At 44.3% G+C, this 20,628-nt stretch overlaps 1 protein-coding gene across 2 annotated transcripts in view; it reads right to left on the bottom strand.

Moving 5' to 3' along the window:
* The window catches only part of LOC140211760 (tetratricopeptide repeat protein 39B), a 341,074-nt gene that overhangs the window by 158,130 nt on the left and 162,316 nt on the right, over positions 1 to 20,628 (bottom strand). For both annotated transcript variants that reach the window (XM_072281904.1, XM_072281903.1), the window contains 2 exons: positions 19,751 to 19,855; positions 17,404 to 17,535 (listed from right to left, as the gene is read on the bottom strand). In XM_072281904.1, the coding sequence (XP_072138005.1) occupies positions 17,404 to 17,535; positions 19,751 to 19,855 (237 nt within the window). The remainder of the gene's footprint in view (positions 1 to 17,403; positions 17,536 to 19,750; positions 19,856 to 20,628) is intronic.

Here is a 20,628-nt window from a genome sequence, read left to right as displayed (position 1 = left end):
CTGCATCACTGTCTGGTATGCAGGGGCTACTGCACAGGACCGAAAGAAGCTGCAGAGGGTTGTAAATCTATTCAGCTCCATCTTGGGTACTAGCCTACAGAGTACCCAGGACATCTTTAGGGAGCAGTGTCTCAGAAAGGCAGCATCCATTATTAAGGACCTCCAGCACCCAGGGTATGCCCTTTTCTCACTGTTACCATCAGGTAGGAGGTACAGAGGCCTGAAGGCACACACTCAGTGATTCAGGAACAGCTTCTTCCCCTCTGCCACCCAATACCTAAATGGACATTGAATCTTTGGACACTACCTCACTTTTTAAAAAATATACGGTATTTCTGTTTTTGCACTTTTTAAAAATCTATTCAATATACGTAATTGATTTACTTGTTTATTTATTATTATTATTTTTATTTTATTTATTTTTATTATTTTTTTCTGTGCTAGATTATGTGTTGCATTGAACTGCTGCTGCTAAGTTAACAAATTTCACATCACATGCCGGTGATGATAAACCTGATTCTGATTCTGTCCACCTCAGTCACCAAGATTAATGAACAAGATACTCAGTCTACCATATTATACCAGACTTACCAGGCCCCTACCATTTTCTGCACACGTCCTGTCCTTTACACTTCTCCAAGTTAAATTCCTTGGCCCATATTCCATTTGGTCTTCACTAGGCACTATACCACCCATTTTATTGGTATCTGCAGACTTACTAAGCATGCTAGCTACGTTTTTATCCAAGTTATTTCTATATGCAATGAACAGCAGTGCACCCAAAATTCATTCCTGCAGCACATCTTTGATCATAAGCCCCCATTCCAACACCCCCACCCCGGCCCCAACTACTATCCTCTATCTCCTCACACCAAGTCAATTTAGTATTCAATTGGCTATCCCATGTAATCAATCAGCATTGAGAGCTTCATTTCCTTGTACACAATTTTTCTAAAAGCTATTTTGAAGTGATAGGCAAAAGAACAGGCTGGAGGAAGATGAAGCGTATCCAGTCCAATCAGCCTTCAAGATTTCCAGAATGAATGACTTAGGCTGAGGTGCAGAACAACCTGCAGAGAGTCAAAAATTAAATAGTATGAAATGTTCTTACCTTGATCTTGTGAATTAGGGAAGCAAAAGGAAAATATAAAGAGAAAGTCTTCATTATTTGGCCAAGCTACATGAAATTGGGGAGGGCATGGAGTAAAGGGAATAGAAACGTGGGCAAAAAGATTATATTCCTAAGTTTGACAACAAAGGAAAGGTGGAGGGGAACGTGCTCACCTTGTTAATATCATTTCATTATTTTTTCATCTTTACCATTAAAATGTACAGGTAACGATGAAATGGGGAACCTCAAGTAGTTCTTGCTGCTTCTTGACAGAGAAAGATGGCATGATAAATCAAAGTAAAAGTTTTGATTGCCAAGTATTTGTCATTCAACATACAAAACTATACTAATCATTTAGTTGATGGTTATGGGTCTACTTCACTAAAAATCAAGAATTAATACATTAAACAATTACGCTTTATGAAGATGAGGCAAAAGTGGAGCATGAATGACTCATTTCTCTGTGACTTTTGGAAAGGTGCTGAATTATGATTGGTATGAACTGGGTTCTGCTGATAGATGAAAGCTTATGAATTTTCTCTGGGGCTTTTGTATTCAGCTTTCACACTTGCATTTAATAAGCAATCTATTATATCTAAACAACTTCTTAAAAAAATTTTAAAAAGCTCTCTTTATGCACCCCTGGTTTGGATTGATGCTGAACAATCTACACCAAGGGCGCATAAAAAGAGCTACTTTTTAATCAGGGCGGCGATTGAGATTTTAAAGGCAAAGTTTCGCAGCAATTTCTGAGTTGGGTGACTAATCAGTGAGAGAGAGTGCATAAAAAGAGCTAACTTTCAATCAAAGCAACACACACAACATGCTGGAGGAACTCAGCAGGCCACACTGCTTCTATGGATAAAAGATACAATTGACATTTCCAGCTGAAACCCTTCGGCAGGACTGGAGACAAAAAGCTGAGGAGGAGATTTGAAAGTGGCGGGGAGGGGAGAGAGAAACACTAGGCGATAGGTTTAACCTGGAGGGGGAAGAATGAAGTAAAGAGCTGGGAAGTTGATTGGTGAAAGAGACAGAAGGCCATGGACGAAAGAAAAGAGGGGAGGAGCACCAGAGGGAGGTGAAGGGCGGGCAAAGAGATAGGGTGAGAGAGGGAAAAGGGGATTACCAGAAGTTGGTTCATGCCATCAGGTTGGAGGCTACCCAAACTGAATATAAGGTGTTGTTTCTCCAACCTAACTGTGGCCTATCCTGACGGCGAAGGAAGCCATGGATGGATGTATCGGAATGGGAGGCCACTGGGAGATCCCACTTTTTCTGGTGGATGGAGTGTAGATGCTTGGAAAAGCGGTCTCCCAATCTACATCGGGTCTCATGGAAATACAGGAGGCCACACTGGGTGCACCAGGCACAAGTAAATGACCCCAAAAGACTCACAGGTGAAGTGTCGCCTCACCTGGAAGGATGGTTTAGGACCCTGAATGGTAGTGAGGGAGGTGGTGTTGGGGCAAGTATAGCACTTGTTCCACTTGCAAGGATAAGTGCCAGGAGGGAGACCAGTGGAGAGGGACAAATGGACGAGGGAGTCATGTAGGGAGTGATCCTGCAGAAAGCAGAAAGTGTGGGGGAGGGAAAGATGTGTTTGATGGTAGGATCCAGTTCAAGGTGGCGGAAGTTTCGGAGGATTATGTGCTGCACATGGAGGCTGGTAGGGTGGGAGGTGAGGACGTGAGGAACCCTATCCCTGGTGGGGTGGTAGGAGGATGGCGTGAGAGCAGACGTGCGTGAAATAGAAGAGATGCGGTTGAGGGCAGCGTTGCTGTTAGAGGAAGGGAAGCCCCTTTCTTTGAAAAAGGAGGACACCTACTTCATTCTAGAATGAAAAACCTCATCCTGAGAGCAGATGCAGTGGAGACGGAGGGATTGAGAGAAGGGGATGGCGTTTTTACAAGAAACAGGGTGGGAGGAGGTATTGTCCAGGTACAAATTACAGGGTGGAACGAGCCGTAGTCCAACTTACCTTTCAATCATATCCGTATTCAAGACTTAAAAAGTGGAGCATCAAGCCAGTTTTCTCTGAGTCAGACAATCCACATCAGGAGTGCATCAAAAAGAGCTGTTTTTCACTCAGGGTGGTGAATGAGATTTTAAAGGCAAAGTTTTGCAGCAGTTTCTCTGAGTTGAGAAGCGATCAATCAGCAAGAGGGATTCATTAGAAAGGGCGAATAAGAATAATTCAAGTGCAAGTGGAGTGGCCATTCTTGTGAGTGTGCCAGGCTTGGGTGAGGTGGATGGTTTTGTAAGTTTCTCTCTGGCCTTCTTTGTTCATTCCTCTTCTGTTTGGGCATAGTAATTAGTGAGAATGGCTCCCAAGGCAGTATTCTGTACTCTGTGGGGTGTGGGAAGTCTTGGAAACCTTAGTCTCCCAGCTGAACACATTTGCATCAGCTCCTAAGAGAATGTATTAAGGAATTGGAGCTGCAGTTCGATAACCTTCAACTCATATGGGAGAATGACAGGAGCTACAGGGAGGTAGTCACCCCAAGGTTGTAGGAGACAGGAAACTGTGTGACTGTCAGGAGAAGGAGGAAAAATGCACAGCCAGTACAGAGTTCACCTCAATAACCTTAGATACTGTTGAAGGGTTGACCTACTGGGGGGAGCCACAGTGACCAGGTATCTGGCACCGAGTGCTGTGGCTCACAAGAGCAGAGAGATGAAGGGAACTGCAGTGTTGATAAGAGATTCCATAGTCAGAGGAACAGAGACACCCAGATGTCATATTGCCTCAATGGTGCCAGAATGTGGGATGTTTTCGATGGGGTCCATAGCATTCTCAAGGGTGAGGGTGAGCACCCAGAAGTCTTGGTACACTTTGGCACCAATGATGCAGGTAGACAAGGTGAGGAGGTCCTAAAGTGAGATTTTAGGGAGCATGTAGAAAGCTGAGAAACAGGACCTCCAGGGTATGGAATGCTGTCCGTGCCAAGTGCCAAAGAAGGTAAGAATGGGATGATTTGGCAGTTGAATGTGTGGCTGAGGAACAGTTGCAGGGGGCAGGGGTTCAGATTTATGAATTATTGGTTTGCAAACAGAGGCAATGTGTAGTGAGACTCCTAGCAAGGGGTTCACAATGGGACAAAATTGCAGTCAACAGGATGAGCTGCAACATTAAAAGGTGGACAAAATCAAAGGGTGAATGCAGGACTGTAGGTGTTATATTTGAATGTGCACAATATAAGGAATAAGGTAGATGAACTTGTAGCACAGTTACAGATTGGCTGGTATGATGTTGTAGGCATCACTGAATCATGGCTGAAAGAAGATTATAGCTGGGGGCTTAACGTCCAAGGATTCACATTGTATCAAAAGGATGGACAGGAAGGCAGATAGGGTGGCGTGGCTCTGGTGGTTTAAAAAAATGCAGTTAAATCATTAGAAAGAAGTGACACGGGGTTGGAAGGTGATGAATCATTGTGGATAAAGCTAGGGAACTGTAGGGGTAAAAGGACCCTGATGGGAGTTGTATACAGACCCCCAAACAGTAATAAGGATGTGGCCTACAAATTACAAATGGAGATAGAAAATGCATGTCAAAAGGGCAGCTTGTGGTTGAGCCCACTAGGGAATCAGTTATTCTGGATTGCTTGCTGTGCAAAGCACCAGAATTGATTAGTGAGATTAAGGTACAAGGGGTGATTGATAAGTTCGTGGCCTAAGGTAGCAGGAGTCAATTTTAGAAAAACTAGCACACTTACTTTTCCTACATTTACACACTTAGCAGTCATGGAGCATACGGATCCCGTCTTTGTAGAAGTTGGCGTCTTGGACCTCCAGAAAGTGGACCATAGCAGGGGTGATAGATAAGTTTGTGGCCTAAGGTAGAAAGAGATGAGCTATTAACTTCAAACTTCCTGCATTTTCACTCAAAGAGTTGAACTGCACATGCATGTAACAAGAGCTGTATAACTCATCTCCTTCTACCTTAGGCCACGAACTTATCAATCACCCCTGCTGTAGACCACCTGGAGGTCCAAGAGGCTCTCGTTACATGCACATGCAGTTCAACTCTTTGATAATGCAGAAAGTTTGAAGTTAATAACTCATCTCCTTCTACCTTAGGCCACAAACTTATCAATCACCTCTGCTGTGGACCACTTCTACAAAGAAGGGATCCGTATGCTCCACGACTGCCGGACTAAATGTGGAAATGTAGGAGGGGACTATGTTGGAAAATAAATGTGCTAGGTTTTCTAAAACTGACTCCTTCGACCTTAGGCCACAAACCTATCAATCACCCCTCGTAAAAGAACCCTTAGAGGCCAATGACCATAACAAGATTGAATTCACTCTGAAATTTCAGAAGGAGAAGCTAAAGTCAGATGCATCAGTATTACAGTGGAGCCAGGGAAATTGCAGAGGCATGAGAGAGGAAATGGACAGAATTAATTGGAAAAGAACACTGGCAGAGATGATGGCAGAGCAACAATTGCTGTAATTTCTGGAAGCAACTCGGAAGGCACAGGATATAAAGATTGCAAAGAGGAAGAAGTATTCTAAAGGCAAGGTGATACAATCATGACCAACAAGAAAAGTCAAAGCCAAAGAGATGGCATACAATAGCGCAAAACTTAGTGAGATGTTAGAAGATTGGGAAGCTTTTTAAACTAACAGAAGGCAACTAAAGTCATTAAGAAGGTAAAGATTGAATACAAAAGTAAGTTAGCCAATAATATTAAAGAGGATACCAAAAGTTTCTTCAGATACATAAAGTGTAAAAGAGAGGCGAGAATGGATATTGGACTGCTGGAAAACTATCCTGGAGAGAAAGTAATGGGGGACAAACTGCATAAATATATTGCATCAGTCTTCACTGTGGAAGACACTAACAGTATGGTGGAAGTTCCAGGTGTTGGGGTATGAAGTGTGTGAAATTGTCATAATTAGAGAGAAGGTTTTTGGGGAAACTGGAAGGTCATCTGGACCAGATGGTGTACACCCCAGGGTTCTGAAAGAGGTGGTGGAAGAGATTGTGGAGGCATTAGTAATGAACTTTCAAGAATCACTAGATTCTGGAATGCTTCCAGAAGAATAGAAAATTGCAAATGTCACTCCCATCAAGAAGGGAGCAAGGCAGAAAAAAAGAAATTATAGGCCAGATAAGCTGACCTTGGGAAGATATTGGAGTCGATTGTTAAGGAAGCAGTTTTGGGGTACTTGGGAGGCACAATGAAAAATAGGCTGTATTCAGCATGGTTTCCTCAATGGACAATCTTCCCTGACAAATCTGTTGGAATTCTTTTCAGAAATAACAAGCAGGATAGACCAAGGTGAATCGGTTGATGTTGTGTACTTGGATTTTCACAAGGCCTTTGACAAGGTGCCACACAAGAGGCAAGCTATGAACACATGGTATGAACACAGGCCGAGGCGAGGTAGGTTTAACTGTGTTAATTGCGGAAAGCAGGTAATATGTTTGTGAGGCCAGTTTTCTGTGCTCGGTGTCAGATGTGGGGGGGTCCTGGAGTCTCCCAGCCTCCCAGACGGTCATATCTGCACCAGGTGTGTCGAGCTGCAGCTCCTAAGGAACCAAGTTCGGGAACTGGAGATGCAGCTCGATAACCTTCACCTGGTCAGGGAGAGTGAGATGGTGATAGAAAGGAGTTATAGGCAGGTGGTCACAGCAGGGCCATGGGAGACAGACAAGTGGGTCACAGTCAGGAGGGGGAAGGGGAAGAGTCGGGTACTAGAGAGTACTCCTGTGGCTGTATCCCTTGACAATAAGTACTCCTGTTTGAGTACCGTTGGGGGGGGGGGGGGGGGGAACAGCTTACCTGGGGGAAGCAACAGTGGCCGTGCCTCCGGCACAGAGTCCGGCCCTGTAGCTCAGAAGGGTAGGGAAAGGAAGAGGATGGCAGTAGTGATAGGGGACTCCATAGTTGGGAGGTCAGACAGGCGATTCTGTGGATGCAGGAAAGAAACCGGGTGGTAGTTTGCCTCCCAGGTGCCAGGGTTCGGGATGTTTCAGATCGTGTCCAAGTTATCCTGCGGTGGGAGGGAGAACAGCCAGAGGTCGTGGTACATATTGGTACCAATGACATAGGTAGGAAAAGGGAAGAGGTCCTGAAAAAAGACCACACGGAGTTAGGAAGGAAGTTGAGAAGCAGGAGTGCAAAGGTAGTAATCTCAGGATTACTGACTGTGCCACGCGACAGTGAGTATAGGAATAGGATGAGGTGGAGGATAAATGCATGGCTGAGGGATTGGAGCAGGGGACAGGGATTCAGATTTCTGGATCATTGGGACCTCTTTTGGGGCAGGTGTGTGACCTGTACAAAAATGACGAGTTGCACTTGAATCCCAGGGGACCAATATCCTGGCAGGGAGGTTTATTAAGGCTACTGGGGAGAGCTTAAACTAGAATTGTTGCGGGGTGGGAACCGAAATGAAGAGACTGGGGGTGAGGAGATTGGCTCACAGATAGAGAAAGCTTGTAGACAGTACAAGAGGGAGGGTAGACAGGTGATAGAGAAGGAAGCGCTCAGACGGAAAGTTTGAAATGTGTCTATTTTAATGCAAGGGGTGTTGTGAACAAAGCGGATGAGCTTAGAGCGTGGATCAGTACTTGGAGATATGATGTGGTGGCCATTACAGAGACTTGGATGGCTCAGGAACAGGAATAGTTATTTCATTTGCCGGGCTTTAGATGTTTCAGAAAGGACAGGGAGGGAGGCAAAAGAGGTGGGGGCGTGGCACTGTTGATCAGAGATAGTGTCACGACTGCAGAAAAGGTGGACGTCATGGAGGGATTACCTATGGAGTCTCTGTGGGTGGAGGTTAGGAACAGAAAGGGGTCAATAACTTTACTGGGTGTTTTTTATAGGCCGCCCAATAGTAACAGGGATATCGAGGAGCAGACAGGGAAACAGATCCTGGACAGATGTAATAATAACAGAGTTGTCATGATGAGAGATTTTAATTTCCCAAATATCGATTGGCATCTCCCTAGAGCGAGGGGTTTAGATGGGGTGGAGTTTGTTAGGTGTGTTCAGGAAGGTTTCTTGACACAATATGTAGATAAGCCTACAATTATGAGGCTATCAGGCAGGAAATTGGAGGCTTAAATTGGAAACAGATGTTCTCTGGGAAAAGTACGGAAGAAATGTGGCAAATATTCAGGGGATATTTGTGTGGAGTTCTGTATAGGTACGTTCCAATGAGACAGGGAAGTTATGGTAGGGTACAGGAACCGTGGTGTACAAAGGTTGTAATAAATTTAGGCAAGAAGAAAAGAAAAGCTTACAAAAGCTTGGTAATGTTAGAGATCTAGAAGATTATAAGGCTAATAGGAAGGAGCTTAAGAAAGAAATTAGGAGAGCCAGAAGGGCCATGAGAAGGCCTTGGCGGGCAGGGTTAAGGAAAACCCCAAGGCATTCTACAAGTTTGTGAAGAACAAGAGGATAAGATGTGAAAAAATAGGACCTATCAAGTGTGACAGTGGGAAAATGTGTATGGAACACCAAGTTGGATTAGTCGCCGGGACCGGATGAGATGTACCCCAGGCTACTGTGGGGGGCAAGGGAAGAGATTGCTGAGCCCTTGGTGATGATCTTTGCATCACCAATGGGGACGGGAGAGGTTCCGGAGGATTGGAGGGTTGCGGATATTGTTCCTTTATTCAAGAAAGGGAGTAGAGATAGCCCAGGAAATTATAGACCAGTGAGTCTTACCTCAGTGGTTGGTAAGTTAATGGAGAAGATCCTGAGAGGCAGGATTTATGAACATTTGGAGAGGTATAATATGATTAGGAGTGGTCAGCATGGCTTTGTCAAGGGCAGGTATTGCCTTACGAGCCTGACTGAATTTTTTGAGGATGTGACTAAACATATTGATGAAGGAACAGCAGTAGATGTAGTGTATATGGATTTCAACAAGGCATTTGATAAGGTACCCCATGGAAGGCTTATTGAGAAAGTAAAGAGGCATGGGATCCAAGGGGACATTGCTTTGTGGATCCAGAACTGGCTTGCCCACAGAAGGCAAAGAGTGGTTGCAGACGGGTCATATTCTGCATGGAGGTTAGTCACCAGTGGGGTGCCTCAGGGATCTGTTCTGGGACCCTTACTCTTCGTGAATTTTATAAATGACCTAGATGAGGAAGTGGGAGGATGGGTTAGTAAATTTGCCGATGACGCAAAGGTTAGAGGTGTTGTGGATAGTGTGGAGGGCTGTCAGAGGTTACAGTAGGACATTGATACGATGCAAAACTGGGCTGAGAAGTGGTAGATGGAGTTCAACTCAGGTAAGTGTGAAGTGGTTCATTTTGGTAGGTCAAATATGATGGCAGAATATAGTATTAACGGTAAGACTCTTGGCAGTGTGGAGGATCAGAGGGATCTTGGGGTCTGAGTCCATAGGACACTCAAAGCAGCTACGCAGGTTGACTCTGTGGTTAAGAAGGCGTACGGTGTATTGGCCTTCATTAATCATGGAATTGAATTTAGGAGCCGAGAGGTAATGTTGCAGCTTTATAGGACCCTGGTCAGGCCCCACTTGGAGTACTGTGCTCAGTTCTGGTTGCCTCACTACAGGAAGGACGTCGAAACCATAGAAAGGGTGCAGAGGAGATTTACAAGGATGTGGCCTGGATTGCGGAGCATGCCTTATGAAAACAGGTTGAGTGAACTCGGCCTTTTCTCGTTGGAGCGACGGAGGATGACAGTTGACCTGACAGAGGTGTATAAGATGATGAGAGACATTGATCGTGTGGATAGTCAGAGGCTTTTTCCCAGGGCTGAAATGGTTGACACAATAGGACACAGGTTCAAAGTGCTGGGGAGTAAGTACAGAGGAGATGTCAAGGGTAAGTTTTTTTACTCAGAGTGGTGAGTGCGTGGAATGGGCTGCCGGCAATGGTGGTGGAGGCGGATACATTAGGGTCTTTTAAGAGACATTTAGATAGGTACATGGAGCTTAGTGAAATAGAGGGCTATAGGTAAGCCTAGTAATTTCTAAGGTAGGGACATGTTGGGCACAACTTTGTGGGCCGAAGGGCCTGTATTGTGCTGTAGGTTTTCTATGTTCTATGTATTGCAGGAAAGATTCTAGCATTGATAAAGCAGTGGTGGATTGACAGGAGGCAAAGAGTGGGAATAAAGGGAGCCTTCTCTGGTTGGCTTCTGGTGACTAGTGGTGTTCCACAGGGGTCGATGTTCGGACTGATTCTTTTTACATTATCTGTCAATGATGTGGATGATGGAATTGATGGCTTTGTTGCAAAGTTTCAGGTGATACGAAGATAGGTGGAAAGGCAAGTAATTTTGAGGAAAGAGGCAACAGTAAGACTTGTACAGATTACGAGAATGGATAAAGAAGTGGCAGGTGTGATACAGATGGAATGCATAGGGTCACGCCTATGGTAGAAGAAATGAAAGAAAATACAGAATGGAGAGAAAATACTTAAAACTTAAGTGCAAAGGGACTTGGGGGTCCTTGTGCAGGATACCCTAAAGGTTAATTTGCAGGTTGAGTCGGTGATGAGGAAGGCAAATGCAATGTTAGCATTCATTTCAAGAGGACTGAAATATAAAAGCAAGGATGTAATGTTGAAATTTTATAAAGCAGTGGTGAGGCCTCACTTGCAGTATTGTGAGCAGTTTTGGGCCCCTTAGCTAAGGAAGGATGTGCTGAAACTGGAGAGGGATCCAAGGAGGTTCATGAAAATGATTCCAGGATTAAATGACTTGTCATATGAAGAGCATTCGATGACTCTGGGACTGTATTCACTAGAATTCAGAAGAATGAGGGGTGACCTCATTGAAACCTATCAAATGGTGAAAGGCCTTGATAGAGTGGATGTAGAGAGGATGTTTGCTATGCTGGGAGAGACTAAGACCAGAACACAGCCTCAGAATAGAGGGGTGTCCTTTTAGAATGGAAATGAGGAATTGCTTTAGCTCGAGAGTGGTGAATCTGTGGAATTCATTGTCACAGGTGGCTGTAGACGCTAAGTCGTTGGGTATATTTAAGGCAGAGATTGATATATTTTTGATTGGTCAGGGCATGAAGGGACATGGGGAGAAGGCAGGAGATTGGGGCTGAGAAGAAAAATGGGTCAATCGTGATGAAATGGTGGAGCAGACTTGTTGGGACAAATGGCCTAATTTTGCTCCTATATCTTATGGTTTTGTGGCTTTATAATATAGCTAACACTTTCACTTTTTTGTGTTACAAAGGCTATTTTGTTCAAACTTCCATGCAAAGCAATAGGAAACCAGCCATAAAGGGAGGACAGGAAGATGAATACAGGGCCCTGCTGGAGACTTCGTCAAGTGGTGGAAGCTGAATCATCGGCAGCTCAACACAGTAAGGCAAAGAACATGGAGATGGACTTTAGGAAGACAAAGCCTGCACTGCTCCCTGTTTGTATTTATGGTGAGGATGTGGGTGTGGTGAGGACCTACAAATTCCTGGGAGTGCACCTGGATGACAAGCTTGAGTGGAGCACCAACACAGAGTATGTGTATAAGAAAGGCCAGAGTCACCTCTACTTCCTGAGGAGACTGAGGTCCTTTGGAGTATGCAGGCCTCTCATTCACATGTTCTGCCAGTTTGTTGTTGCCAGTATGATCTCCTATGCAGTGGTGCGCTGGGGCAATGACATCAACATGGGTGATGCCAACAGGCTCAATAAACTGATTAGAAAAACTGGCTCTGTTATAGGAATCAAACTGGACACACTGGAGACTGTAGTAGAACAAAGGGCCCTACAGAAAATTCTGGCAATTCCGAACAATGTTTCTCACCATCTGTATGCCACCTTGGCTGAACAGAGGAGCACTTTGTGATAGACTGCGCTGCATCATTCTTACCCTCGGCCATTAGGCTCTACAACGTTGGGGAGTGATGACCCCTCCTGTTCAATTGTTTGAGGTAACTTTTTTAAAATTCTTTCTTACTTCTCTTCTAATATTTGTATATCTGTGCACTTGTATTGCTACTGTGACACTTCTTTGGGATCAATAAAATATGTATCTATAGCACATCATGTACTCTTAAAATAGTGAACCTATAACCAAGTAAGATAATATACAAAAGGCTGCCATCTGCAATATTTTTTGTGTACCAAATGAGTATTCTGTAGCTTTAGCTTTTGTCTCACACTATTTGAAGAAAAGCTACTTTCTTTTTTTTAAGAAAGGAAGAAATGTAATCTCAGCCTTAGAAAATGAAACTATGTAGACAGTGGAGTTGAGTTTGGGGAAAAGTCTTGGAACAGAGAATGATTCTATCAATTTCAAAGTAGTTATGGCTGACCCTCAGGTTAAAGACTTGAACGGGGGAAAGCTGATTTCAGTGACATAAGGGAACCTTAGCACTACAGCACAAAAACAGGTCATTCGATCTAACCAGTTCGTGCTGAACAAGTCCCATCAATTTGCAACTGGACCATAGCACACCACACTCCTCCCATCCATGTATCCATCTAAACTTCTCTTGACGTTGAAATCGAATCAACATCCACCACATTGATTCATGCTCTCACTGCCTTCTGAGTGAAGTTCCCCCTCTCGTCTTCTAAATATTTCAGCTTTCACCTTTAATCTCCAACCTAGTTCCATCACAGCACAGAACCAGGCCCTTCACCTATCTAGTCGAGCCTGAACTGTTATTCTGCCGAATCCCATCAACTTGCACCAGGACCATATCCCTCAATATCCCTTCCATCAATGCAGCTATCCAAACATCTCTTAAATTAAGAAATCAAACATGCATCCACCACTTTCAACAACCTCTGAGTAAAGAAGTTCCCCCACAGGTTCCCCTTAAATATCTCTCCTTTCATCACTAACCTATGACTTCTAGTTCTAGTCGCATCATCCTCAGTGGAAAATGCTTGCTTACATATGCCTTTCTATCCATCTACATTGGTGAGTGAGGGCAGAATTGTGTGCATCTTGGAGGAGATTTAGTAGGCTGTTGTATTCCACATTCCAGATGCCATTGTCCTTCTGGGTGCACTGATGGGTGCCAATCAAATGGGCTGCTTTGGCATGACTGGTGTCAAAAAGCACTCATCAAAGTCAATGACGGGTCTTTTATCGCACATATCTTGTCGATGATGGAAGGGCTACACAGTGAGTCAGGAGGGGAGGTATTGTTCCAAGTTAGACTCTGGACTATCCCTACAGCCATGGTCAATGGGGACCAGCAACATACTCAAGAGGAACATGGCAATGGGAATGCTATTACGTGTCTAGGGTTGGAGGTCAAATTTTCCCTTGTTTGAGACATTTGAAGCCTGGCATTTTTGTGGCAGTGAACACCACTTCACCTCAGCCTATGTGTGAATATTGTCCAGATTTCTGATACATGGTTCACGTGCTGAACCATGTGGAGCTGAATGCTGTAGAATTATTAGCAAACATTTCCACTTCTAATCACAATTATTCAGTAAGCAACTTGTTGATGGGTCTATTGTAATGACTGGGAACTCAGTCATGCAGCAGGGAAACAGGCACTTCAGCCTGTTACGGATCTGGATTTAGGAGGCATGACCAGCAAGTTCACAGATGACACAAAGACTGGCAGAGTCATGGACAATGTGGAAGGTAGCCTTGGACTTTAGGTTGATATTGATATGTTGGAGAACTGAGCTAAGAAATGACAGAAGAGAGTTGAATCCAGATAAATGGATTTCAGCAAGGCATTTGACAAGGGACCCCATGCAAAGCTTATTGAGAAAGTAAGGAGGCATGGGATCCAAGAGGACATTGCTTTGTGAATCCAGAATTGGCTTGCCCACGGAAGGCAAAAAGTGGTTGTACACGGGTCATATGCAGCATGGAGGTCGGTGGCCAGTGGTGTGCCTCAGGGATCTGTTCTGGGACCCCCTACTCTCCGTGATTTTTATAAATGACCTGGATGAGGAAGTGGAGGGATGGGTTAGTAAGTTTGCCGATGACACAAAGGTTGGGGGTGTTGTGGATAGTGTGGAGGGCTGTCAGAGGTTACAGCGGGACATTGATAGGATGCAAAACTGGGCTGAGAAGTGGCAGATGGAGTTCAACCCAGATAAGTGTGAGGTGGTTCATTTTGGTAGGTCAAATATGATGGCAGAATATATTAATAGTCATAGTCATACTTTATTGATCCTGGGGGAAATTGGTTAATTAATTGGTAAATTAATGGTAAGACTCTTGGCAGTGTGCAATATTAAAGGGATCTTGGGGTCCGAGTCCATAGGACACTCAAAGCTGCTGCGCAGGATGACTGTGTGGTTAAGAAGGCATATAGTGCATTGGCCTTCATCAATCATGGAATTCAGTTTAGGAGCTGAGAGGTAATGTTGCAGCTATATAGCACCCTGGTCAGACCCCACTTGCAGTACTGTGCTCTGTTCTGGTCACCTCACTACAGGAAGGATGTGGAAACCATAGAAAGGGTGCAGAGGAAATTTACAAGGATGTTGCCTGGATTGGGAGGCATGCCTTATGGGAATAGATTGAGTAAGGCGGCCTTCTTTTCTTGGAGTGATGGAGGATGACAGGTGACTTGATAAAGGTGTACAAAATAACAAGAGGCATTGATCGTGTGGCTTTTTCCCAGGGCTGAAATGGCTAGCACAAGAGGGCACAGTTTTAAGGTGCTTGGAAGTAGGTACAGAGGAGATGTCAGGGGTAGGTTTTTAACGCAGAGAGTGGTGAGTGCGTGGAATGGGCTGCCAGCGACAGTGGTGGAGGCGGATACAATAGGGTTTTTTAAGAGACTCCTGGATAGGTACATGGAGGACTATGGGTAACACTAGGTAATTTCTAAGGTAAGTACATGTTCGGCACAGCATTGTGGGCTGAAGGACGTGTATTGTGCGGTAGGTTTTCTAGGTTTCTATTAATGTGAGACAAGGCACTTAGGAGTACTAATGAGACTAGGACATACATATTAATGGTAGGGTTTTAAAGAGCACTGAAGATAGAGGCTCTTTGGGGTAAAGTCCAGACATCTTTGAAGGTGGCAGCACAGATAAATATGATTAAGAAGGCACATGAGACACTGGTGTTTATTTGTTGAGACGCTGAATACAGATGCACGGAAACTATGCTCCAACTTTATTAAGCTTTGGCTAGATCTAAACCAGAACACTGTATGCAGTTCTGTTCGCATTAGGAAAATTGTGATAGTGCTGAGGAGAATCACCAAGATGGTGCCTGGGATCGAGTGTTTCAGTGATGAGAAGAGACTGAAAGGGCCAAGTCTGCTTTCTCTGGAGTTAAGGATGGTAAGAGAGGATAAAATTGAGGTGTTCAGATATAGCAGACAATCTGTACTCTGCATCACCTTATGTACTTTTCCCTACATCACAGACAGACAAACCAAAGGGACACGGAGGAGGAATAGATTCAGGGGATTTGAGGAGAAACTTTTTCACCCGGAGACTAACGAGTACCAGGAATGCACAACACGAAGTGGCCGAGGCAGCGTGCTGACCATATTCACAAAGTCACCAAATGATTACCTAAGCACAGAAGAGCTCAGGGCAAGTGCTGGGTGATGCATTTGGTGTGGACACAGTGGGCCCAATGGTTTTCATTCTGTACATTTCTACAACTCTAAACAGAATGGGGTACTGCACTTAACCTATTCTAGTTCTTTCCAATGGCAGGTGTTTTTCTCTTCACACTTCTAACTGTTTTTTCTCAAGCCACTCCTGCAGCACATGGCTGCACAGATGGACCGCGGTAAAGCCATCTCGGATCTTGGTTACAGGGCATGTCTGGACCAGGAGGAGAACGTCTTGGGTTGGGATACCACAGGGCAAGCTGGGGTTTGTCGGGTGCCCCATCGGTGTAGTGTTTGCGCTGTTTTGACAGGTCAACATCTGAGCCGTTTTGCAACTGTCCAGTTTTTTCTGGTGGCTGTATTAAAGCCCAGGAGGAGTGAGGTGGGGTCGTCCATCAGAGCTCCATGGGTGGCGTGGGGGAGGCGTGGTGGTGTGCCAGTATTGGCACCATTCAGTGTGTTTGTCAAAGAAGTTGAGATTTTTCAAGTTGTAGAAAGGTTTTTTGGGATTTGAGTCAGGAAGTTGGAGGGGCATTTTCGATAAGTTTGTGAACTGGAATGTTGTTGGACATATTTTGGATACGCTTGTAGAATTTTGCTGAAGCTGCTCTTCTACGGATCTCCGGGGGTGCTATTCCGCTTGTTGTTGGGAGCCATTGGACAGGGGTGGATTTTAGGGCTCTGAGATTACTCTCATAGAAGTATGGAGCTATGTATTGGTATTGATGTATCACCCAGGTGGGTGTGCAATATTCGGCGACTGAGAAATATTGTGCTAGGCCAGATGTTCGTAGGACTGACTGGTCAGCACCCCATTTGGTTCCTACAATCTTCCTGATCATGGCCGTTCTGAATTTTAGTTTCTTTACAAAATTCTGAAGGTGGATTTTATATGAGTGAGTTTGATCTAGTGTGACTCCTCAGTACTTTGGCTGTGGATCATTGGGTAGCAGTTTGTCATTTAGTTTGATATTAAGTTTAAGTTTGGTTAGTTGGTTCTCCAGATGAAATATGGAAGTTACTGTTGGTTGACATTCATATTTAGGTACCACTTTGAGAAGCAGTTGGATAGGGAGTTGATAAGGTTTTTCTCAATGGTTTTTTCATCGTTTGATTGGAAGGCTATGCCCCATTCATCAGCATATCCAAATTTAGCAGATTTGGTTTCAGGGAGATCACTGAGGTACAGATTATACAAGGCTGAATTATTCTTTTAATGATGTAAATAGGAATCAAGGAAAGTCCATGGGTCTTTATTCTTTGGAGTGTAGAAGGTTGAGGGGGGACTTGATAGAGGTATTTAAAATTATGAGGGAGATAGATAAAGTTGGCGTGGATAGGCTTTTTCCATTGAGAGTGGGGGAGATTCAAACAAGAGGACGTGAGTTGAGAGTTAACGGGCAAAAGTTTAGGGGTGACATGAGGGGGAACTTCTTTACTCAGAGAGTGGTAGCTGTGTGGAATGAGCTTCCAGCAGAAGTGGTTGAGGCAGGTTCGATGTTGTCATTTAAAGTTAAATTAGACAGCTATATGGACAGGAAAGGAATGGAGGGTTATGGGCTGAGTGCAGGTCGGTCGGACTACGTGAGAGTAAGAGCTCGGCATGGACTAGAAGGACTGAGATGGCCTGTTTCTGTGCTGTAATTGTTATATGGTTATAAGAGGGGGGATGAATTACAATTGCAATAAACTCTGACTGTACCTAATCAAACTGAGGGTGAAGGAAATCACAAAGCATCTGATCCTGTGCATAACAACACTGTGAGACTTACTTCTGACAGGTCTGTAAAGCTTCCTTCATTGTTCCAATGGCTGCAAGAATATCATTCTGTTCAAATGTCATGGCTGCCTGCATGGCATGCATAGTGCTGTAACCTAGAGCATGGTACATGCTGTCTTTGGACCTACATTGAAAACAAGCAAAACAACCATCAGGGGTTGAACACTGCTGCTCCATGGCAACCAAATTACAAGTATTTGAATTCCATTCTGATTAACCTTTGTTCTAGTTTCCATTGATTTAAGTTGCAGAAGCTAGATTAGTTATCAGCAATATTGGATTTGTATTCCATTTTAAAAAGAGATCCAACAGGAAGAATACTAGGAATTTCATCCAAACATTGTCAATAACCATCATGATCTCATTTCCCATACCTCATTTGGCTAAATTTTGCCTGAATCTTCACAACTATTTGGGTTAAGAATTTCAAAAAATTCTTTATCCGTTGGGTGAAGAAGTTTCTTCTCATTCCAGTCCTGAGTAGTTGTTGCAATGGAACAGGGCAAACCCAAATGCAGGACACAGACATGGAGGTAGAGTAACCTAAAGTGTTTATTAACGACAGCAGGGAAGGCCAGGGAGCGAGGATTAGGCAGAGGAGAGCCGAGGGGCCAGGAAGGCTTGGCCGGCGATTGAACCCGGGTCGCTACGGTGGGAACGCGGCGTTTAACCACCGAGCCAACGGAGGGTGTAGGTGGGCGGCGGAACGAGACAGAGCAGGGATGCAGACCAGGGTGCGAGCGTGGCTTGAGGAGAACAGTAGGCGAAAAGATGAACGGGAAGATAGGTGGCATGCAATGCTCCTATTAACATGGAGAGACAGAGTTAACACAGGCAAACAGCGCGGATACAGAACTTGGAATACACAATTCTTCGCGGTCGAGAGACAGGGTTAACACTGGAAAACAGCATGGGAACAGAATTTAGAATACACAATTCTAAGCAGTCGAGAGACAGAATTAACACAGGTAAACAGCGCGGGTGAACAGAGGAGCAGGAGGCAGGCAAAACTTTTCTTGACACAGGACGTTTCTGGAGCTGAACGGCAAACAGGAGACAGGCGGCAGGCAACACTAATCTTGACATAGAATGTTACATGGAAAGGCAAATGGCAGACAATACTTTTCGTGACACAGGGCGTTGCTGGAGTTGAACGGCAAACAGGAGACAGGCGGCAGGCAAAACTTATCTTGACACGGAGAGACGGAGTTACACAGGTAAACTTCGGCACTGAAGTAAAACTTAGAATACTTATCTTGACACAGAGAGACAGAGGTTCACAGGTAAACCTCGGTACTGAAGTATAACTTAGAATACACCATTCTAAGCGGCTGGGAACATGAATCACTGTACTGACTGAAGTAACGGTCTGGCAACGAGTGGATGCAAAGCTGGGGTTTTTATGCTGTAGGTTTAGAAGAGAATCAGGTGCTGCAATCAAGGAGCCCAGGAAAACACGGGGAAAAGGGAATTAGGATGATAGGAGGAATTAACAGTCAGGACCGTGACAATAGTTGGTTTTAATGGTGAGCCCTGGTTGTAGATATCCAAGCATCTCCTCCATCAAAGTCCTTAAGAATTTTGTACGTTTCTGACATTCGTCTAAACTTGAGATACTGCATCCACAGGCCTGCTTCATCCCTCCTCAGGATTCAGTATATTTAGTTAACCCTTTGCTGTATGGTTCAAGGAAGAAAGATGAAAGCTTCAGGAATACATCAATGGACTGGTGGGAGGAGGTAACAAAATACCAAATGTATTTCAGTGCAGTGGTGTGAGGCAACATCCAAAGAACTTCTGCATCCAGAAACGTGTAAAGGAGATCTGAGGGGCAAGTTATTCCATACAGAGGGTGATGAGACAGGATACAGCACCAATTCGGGTAGACATCTCGCTCAGCGTAGATGAGATGGGCTGAATGACTGTTTCTGTTCTGTACTGCAACACTCGAGGGCCCTAAAATCTACAGTAATGTTGGAAGATGCTGGAGTAACTGTTTCAGACTTAACTAAACTCAAACATTGTAGAGAAGAAAGGAAGTCAAGGCAGCACACTGAACCATTCATTTCCCAAGCTCAATAATATAAAACCACCCTTACAAAATTGTGATAAAATGTATAGACCTGGGCTTCAAAAACCCTCCTGTGTGTGCCTACTATTTACTATGAAATCACCTTTTCAAAAGTACATGATTCTAATGCATGCTCCAACTTCCGTTTTGCCTTTCATTCATAACACATACTGTGGGTGCCTGCAATGAAGGATACAGCTTAAAACCTGCAGAAATGCAGAGCTACCCAATTGAAAATAATACAATTTAAATCTAGATCATTTCTTACCAAGGGCGCAACAAATCCAAGGCTTCAGAAAATTTGTTATTTAAAAATAAACTCAGAGCAGTGTTGCACTCATCCAGGGCACTCTTCAAATCCATCTGCGACGCCCTAGTAAAACAAAGGTAAACAATAAACTGGCTTGTAACACTGACATATTGGAATGAATGACCAAAGGCATGACAAATACTGAGCAGACAAAATCTGAAGGCAATTGAGTCTCTCGTAGCCCATACAGCGCATGAACAGGGCCTTCAGCCAGTGAGATTGTGCTAAACTAATTCAGCTAGTAACTAAAAGCTTAACTAAATTAGTTATTTATGCCTCCACAACTCTATAAATAATCTCCATTCTCTGCATATCCATGTATCTAAGAGCATCTTAAATGGCTCTATCATAATTGCAGTGCATTCTTGGTACCCAACACTCTCCATACTTTCCCCACACATCTTTGAACTTAGCCTCTCATAACTTAAATGCATGTCCTCTGGTGTTAGGTACTGGCTGCGTACTCTATTTATGCCTCTCATCATCGTACAAAATTCTATCGGGTCTCCTCTCAATCTCTTCTACCCAAGGGACAAGAAATCCAGTTTCTCGAACCTCTCCTCATAGCATTCACACGTTAATGCAGGCAGCATCCTGGTAAACCTCTTCGACACCCTCTCCACATCCTTCCAATAATGGAGTGACCAGAACTGAATGCAATCCTCCAGATGTGGCCTACCAGTGTTTATAAAGCTACAACATAACTTTTTGACTCTTGACTAGCACCAATCAAGCACTCCACTACATTGACGCCATCAGGGTCACCTATGCTCAGTCTGCAACGCTCCCAGTGCATGTCATTTCAACTCCCCTTCCTATTCCCACACTGACCTGCC

This window comes from Mobula birostris, chromosome 17 (assembly GCF_030028105.1).
Source record: "Mobula birostris isolate sMobBir1 chromosome 17, sMobBir1.hap1, whole genome shotgun sequence".
NCBI classification, from domain to species: Eukaryota; Metazoa; Chordata; class Chondrichthyes; order Myliobatiformes; family Myliobatidae; genus Mobula; species Mobula birostris.
Note: the sequence above shows the minus strand (reverse complement) of the source record. Positions and strands in the feature narration are given on the sequence as shown.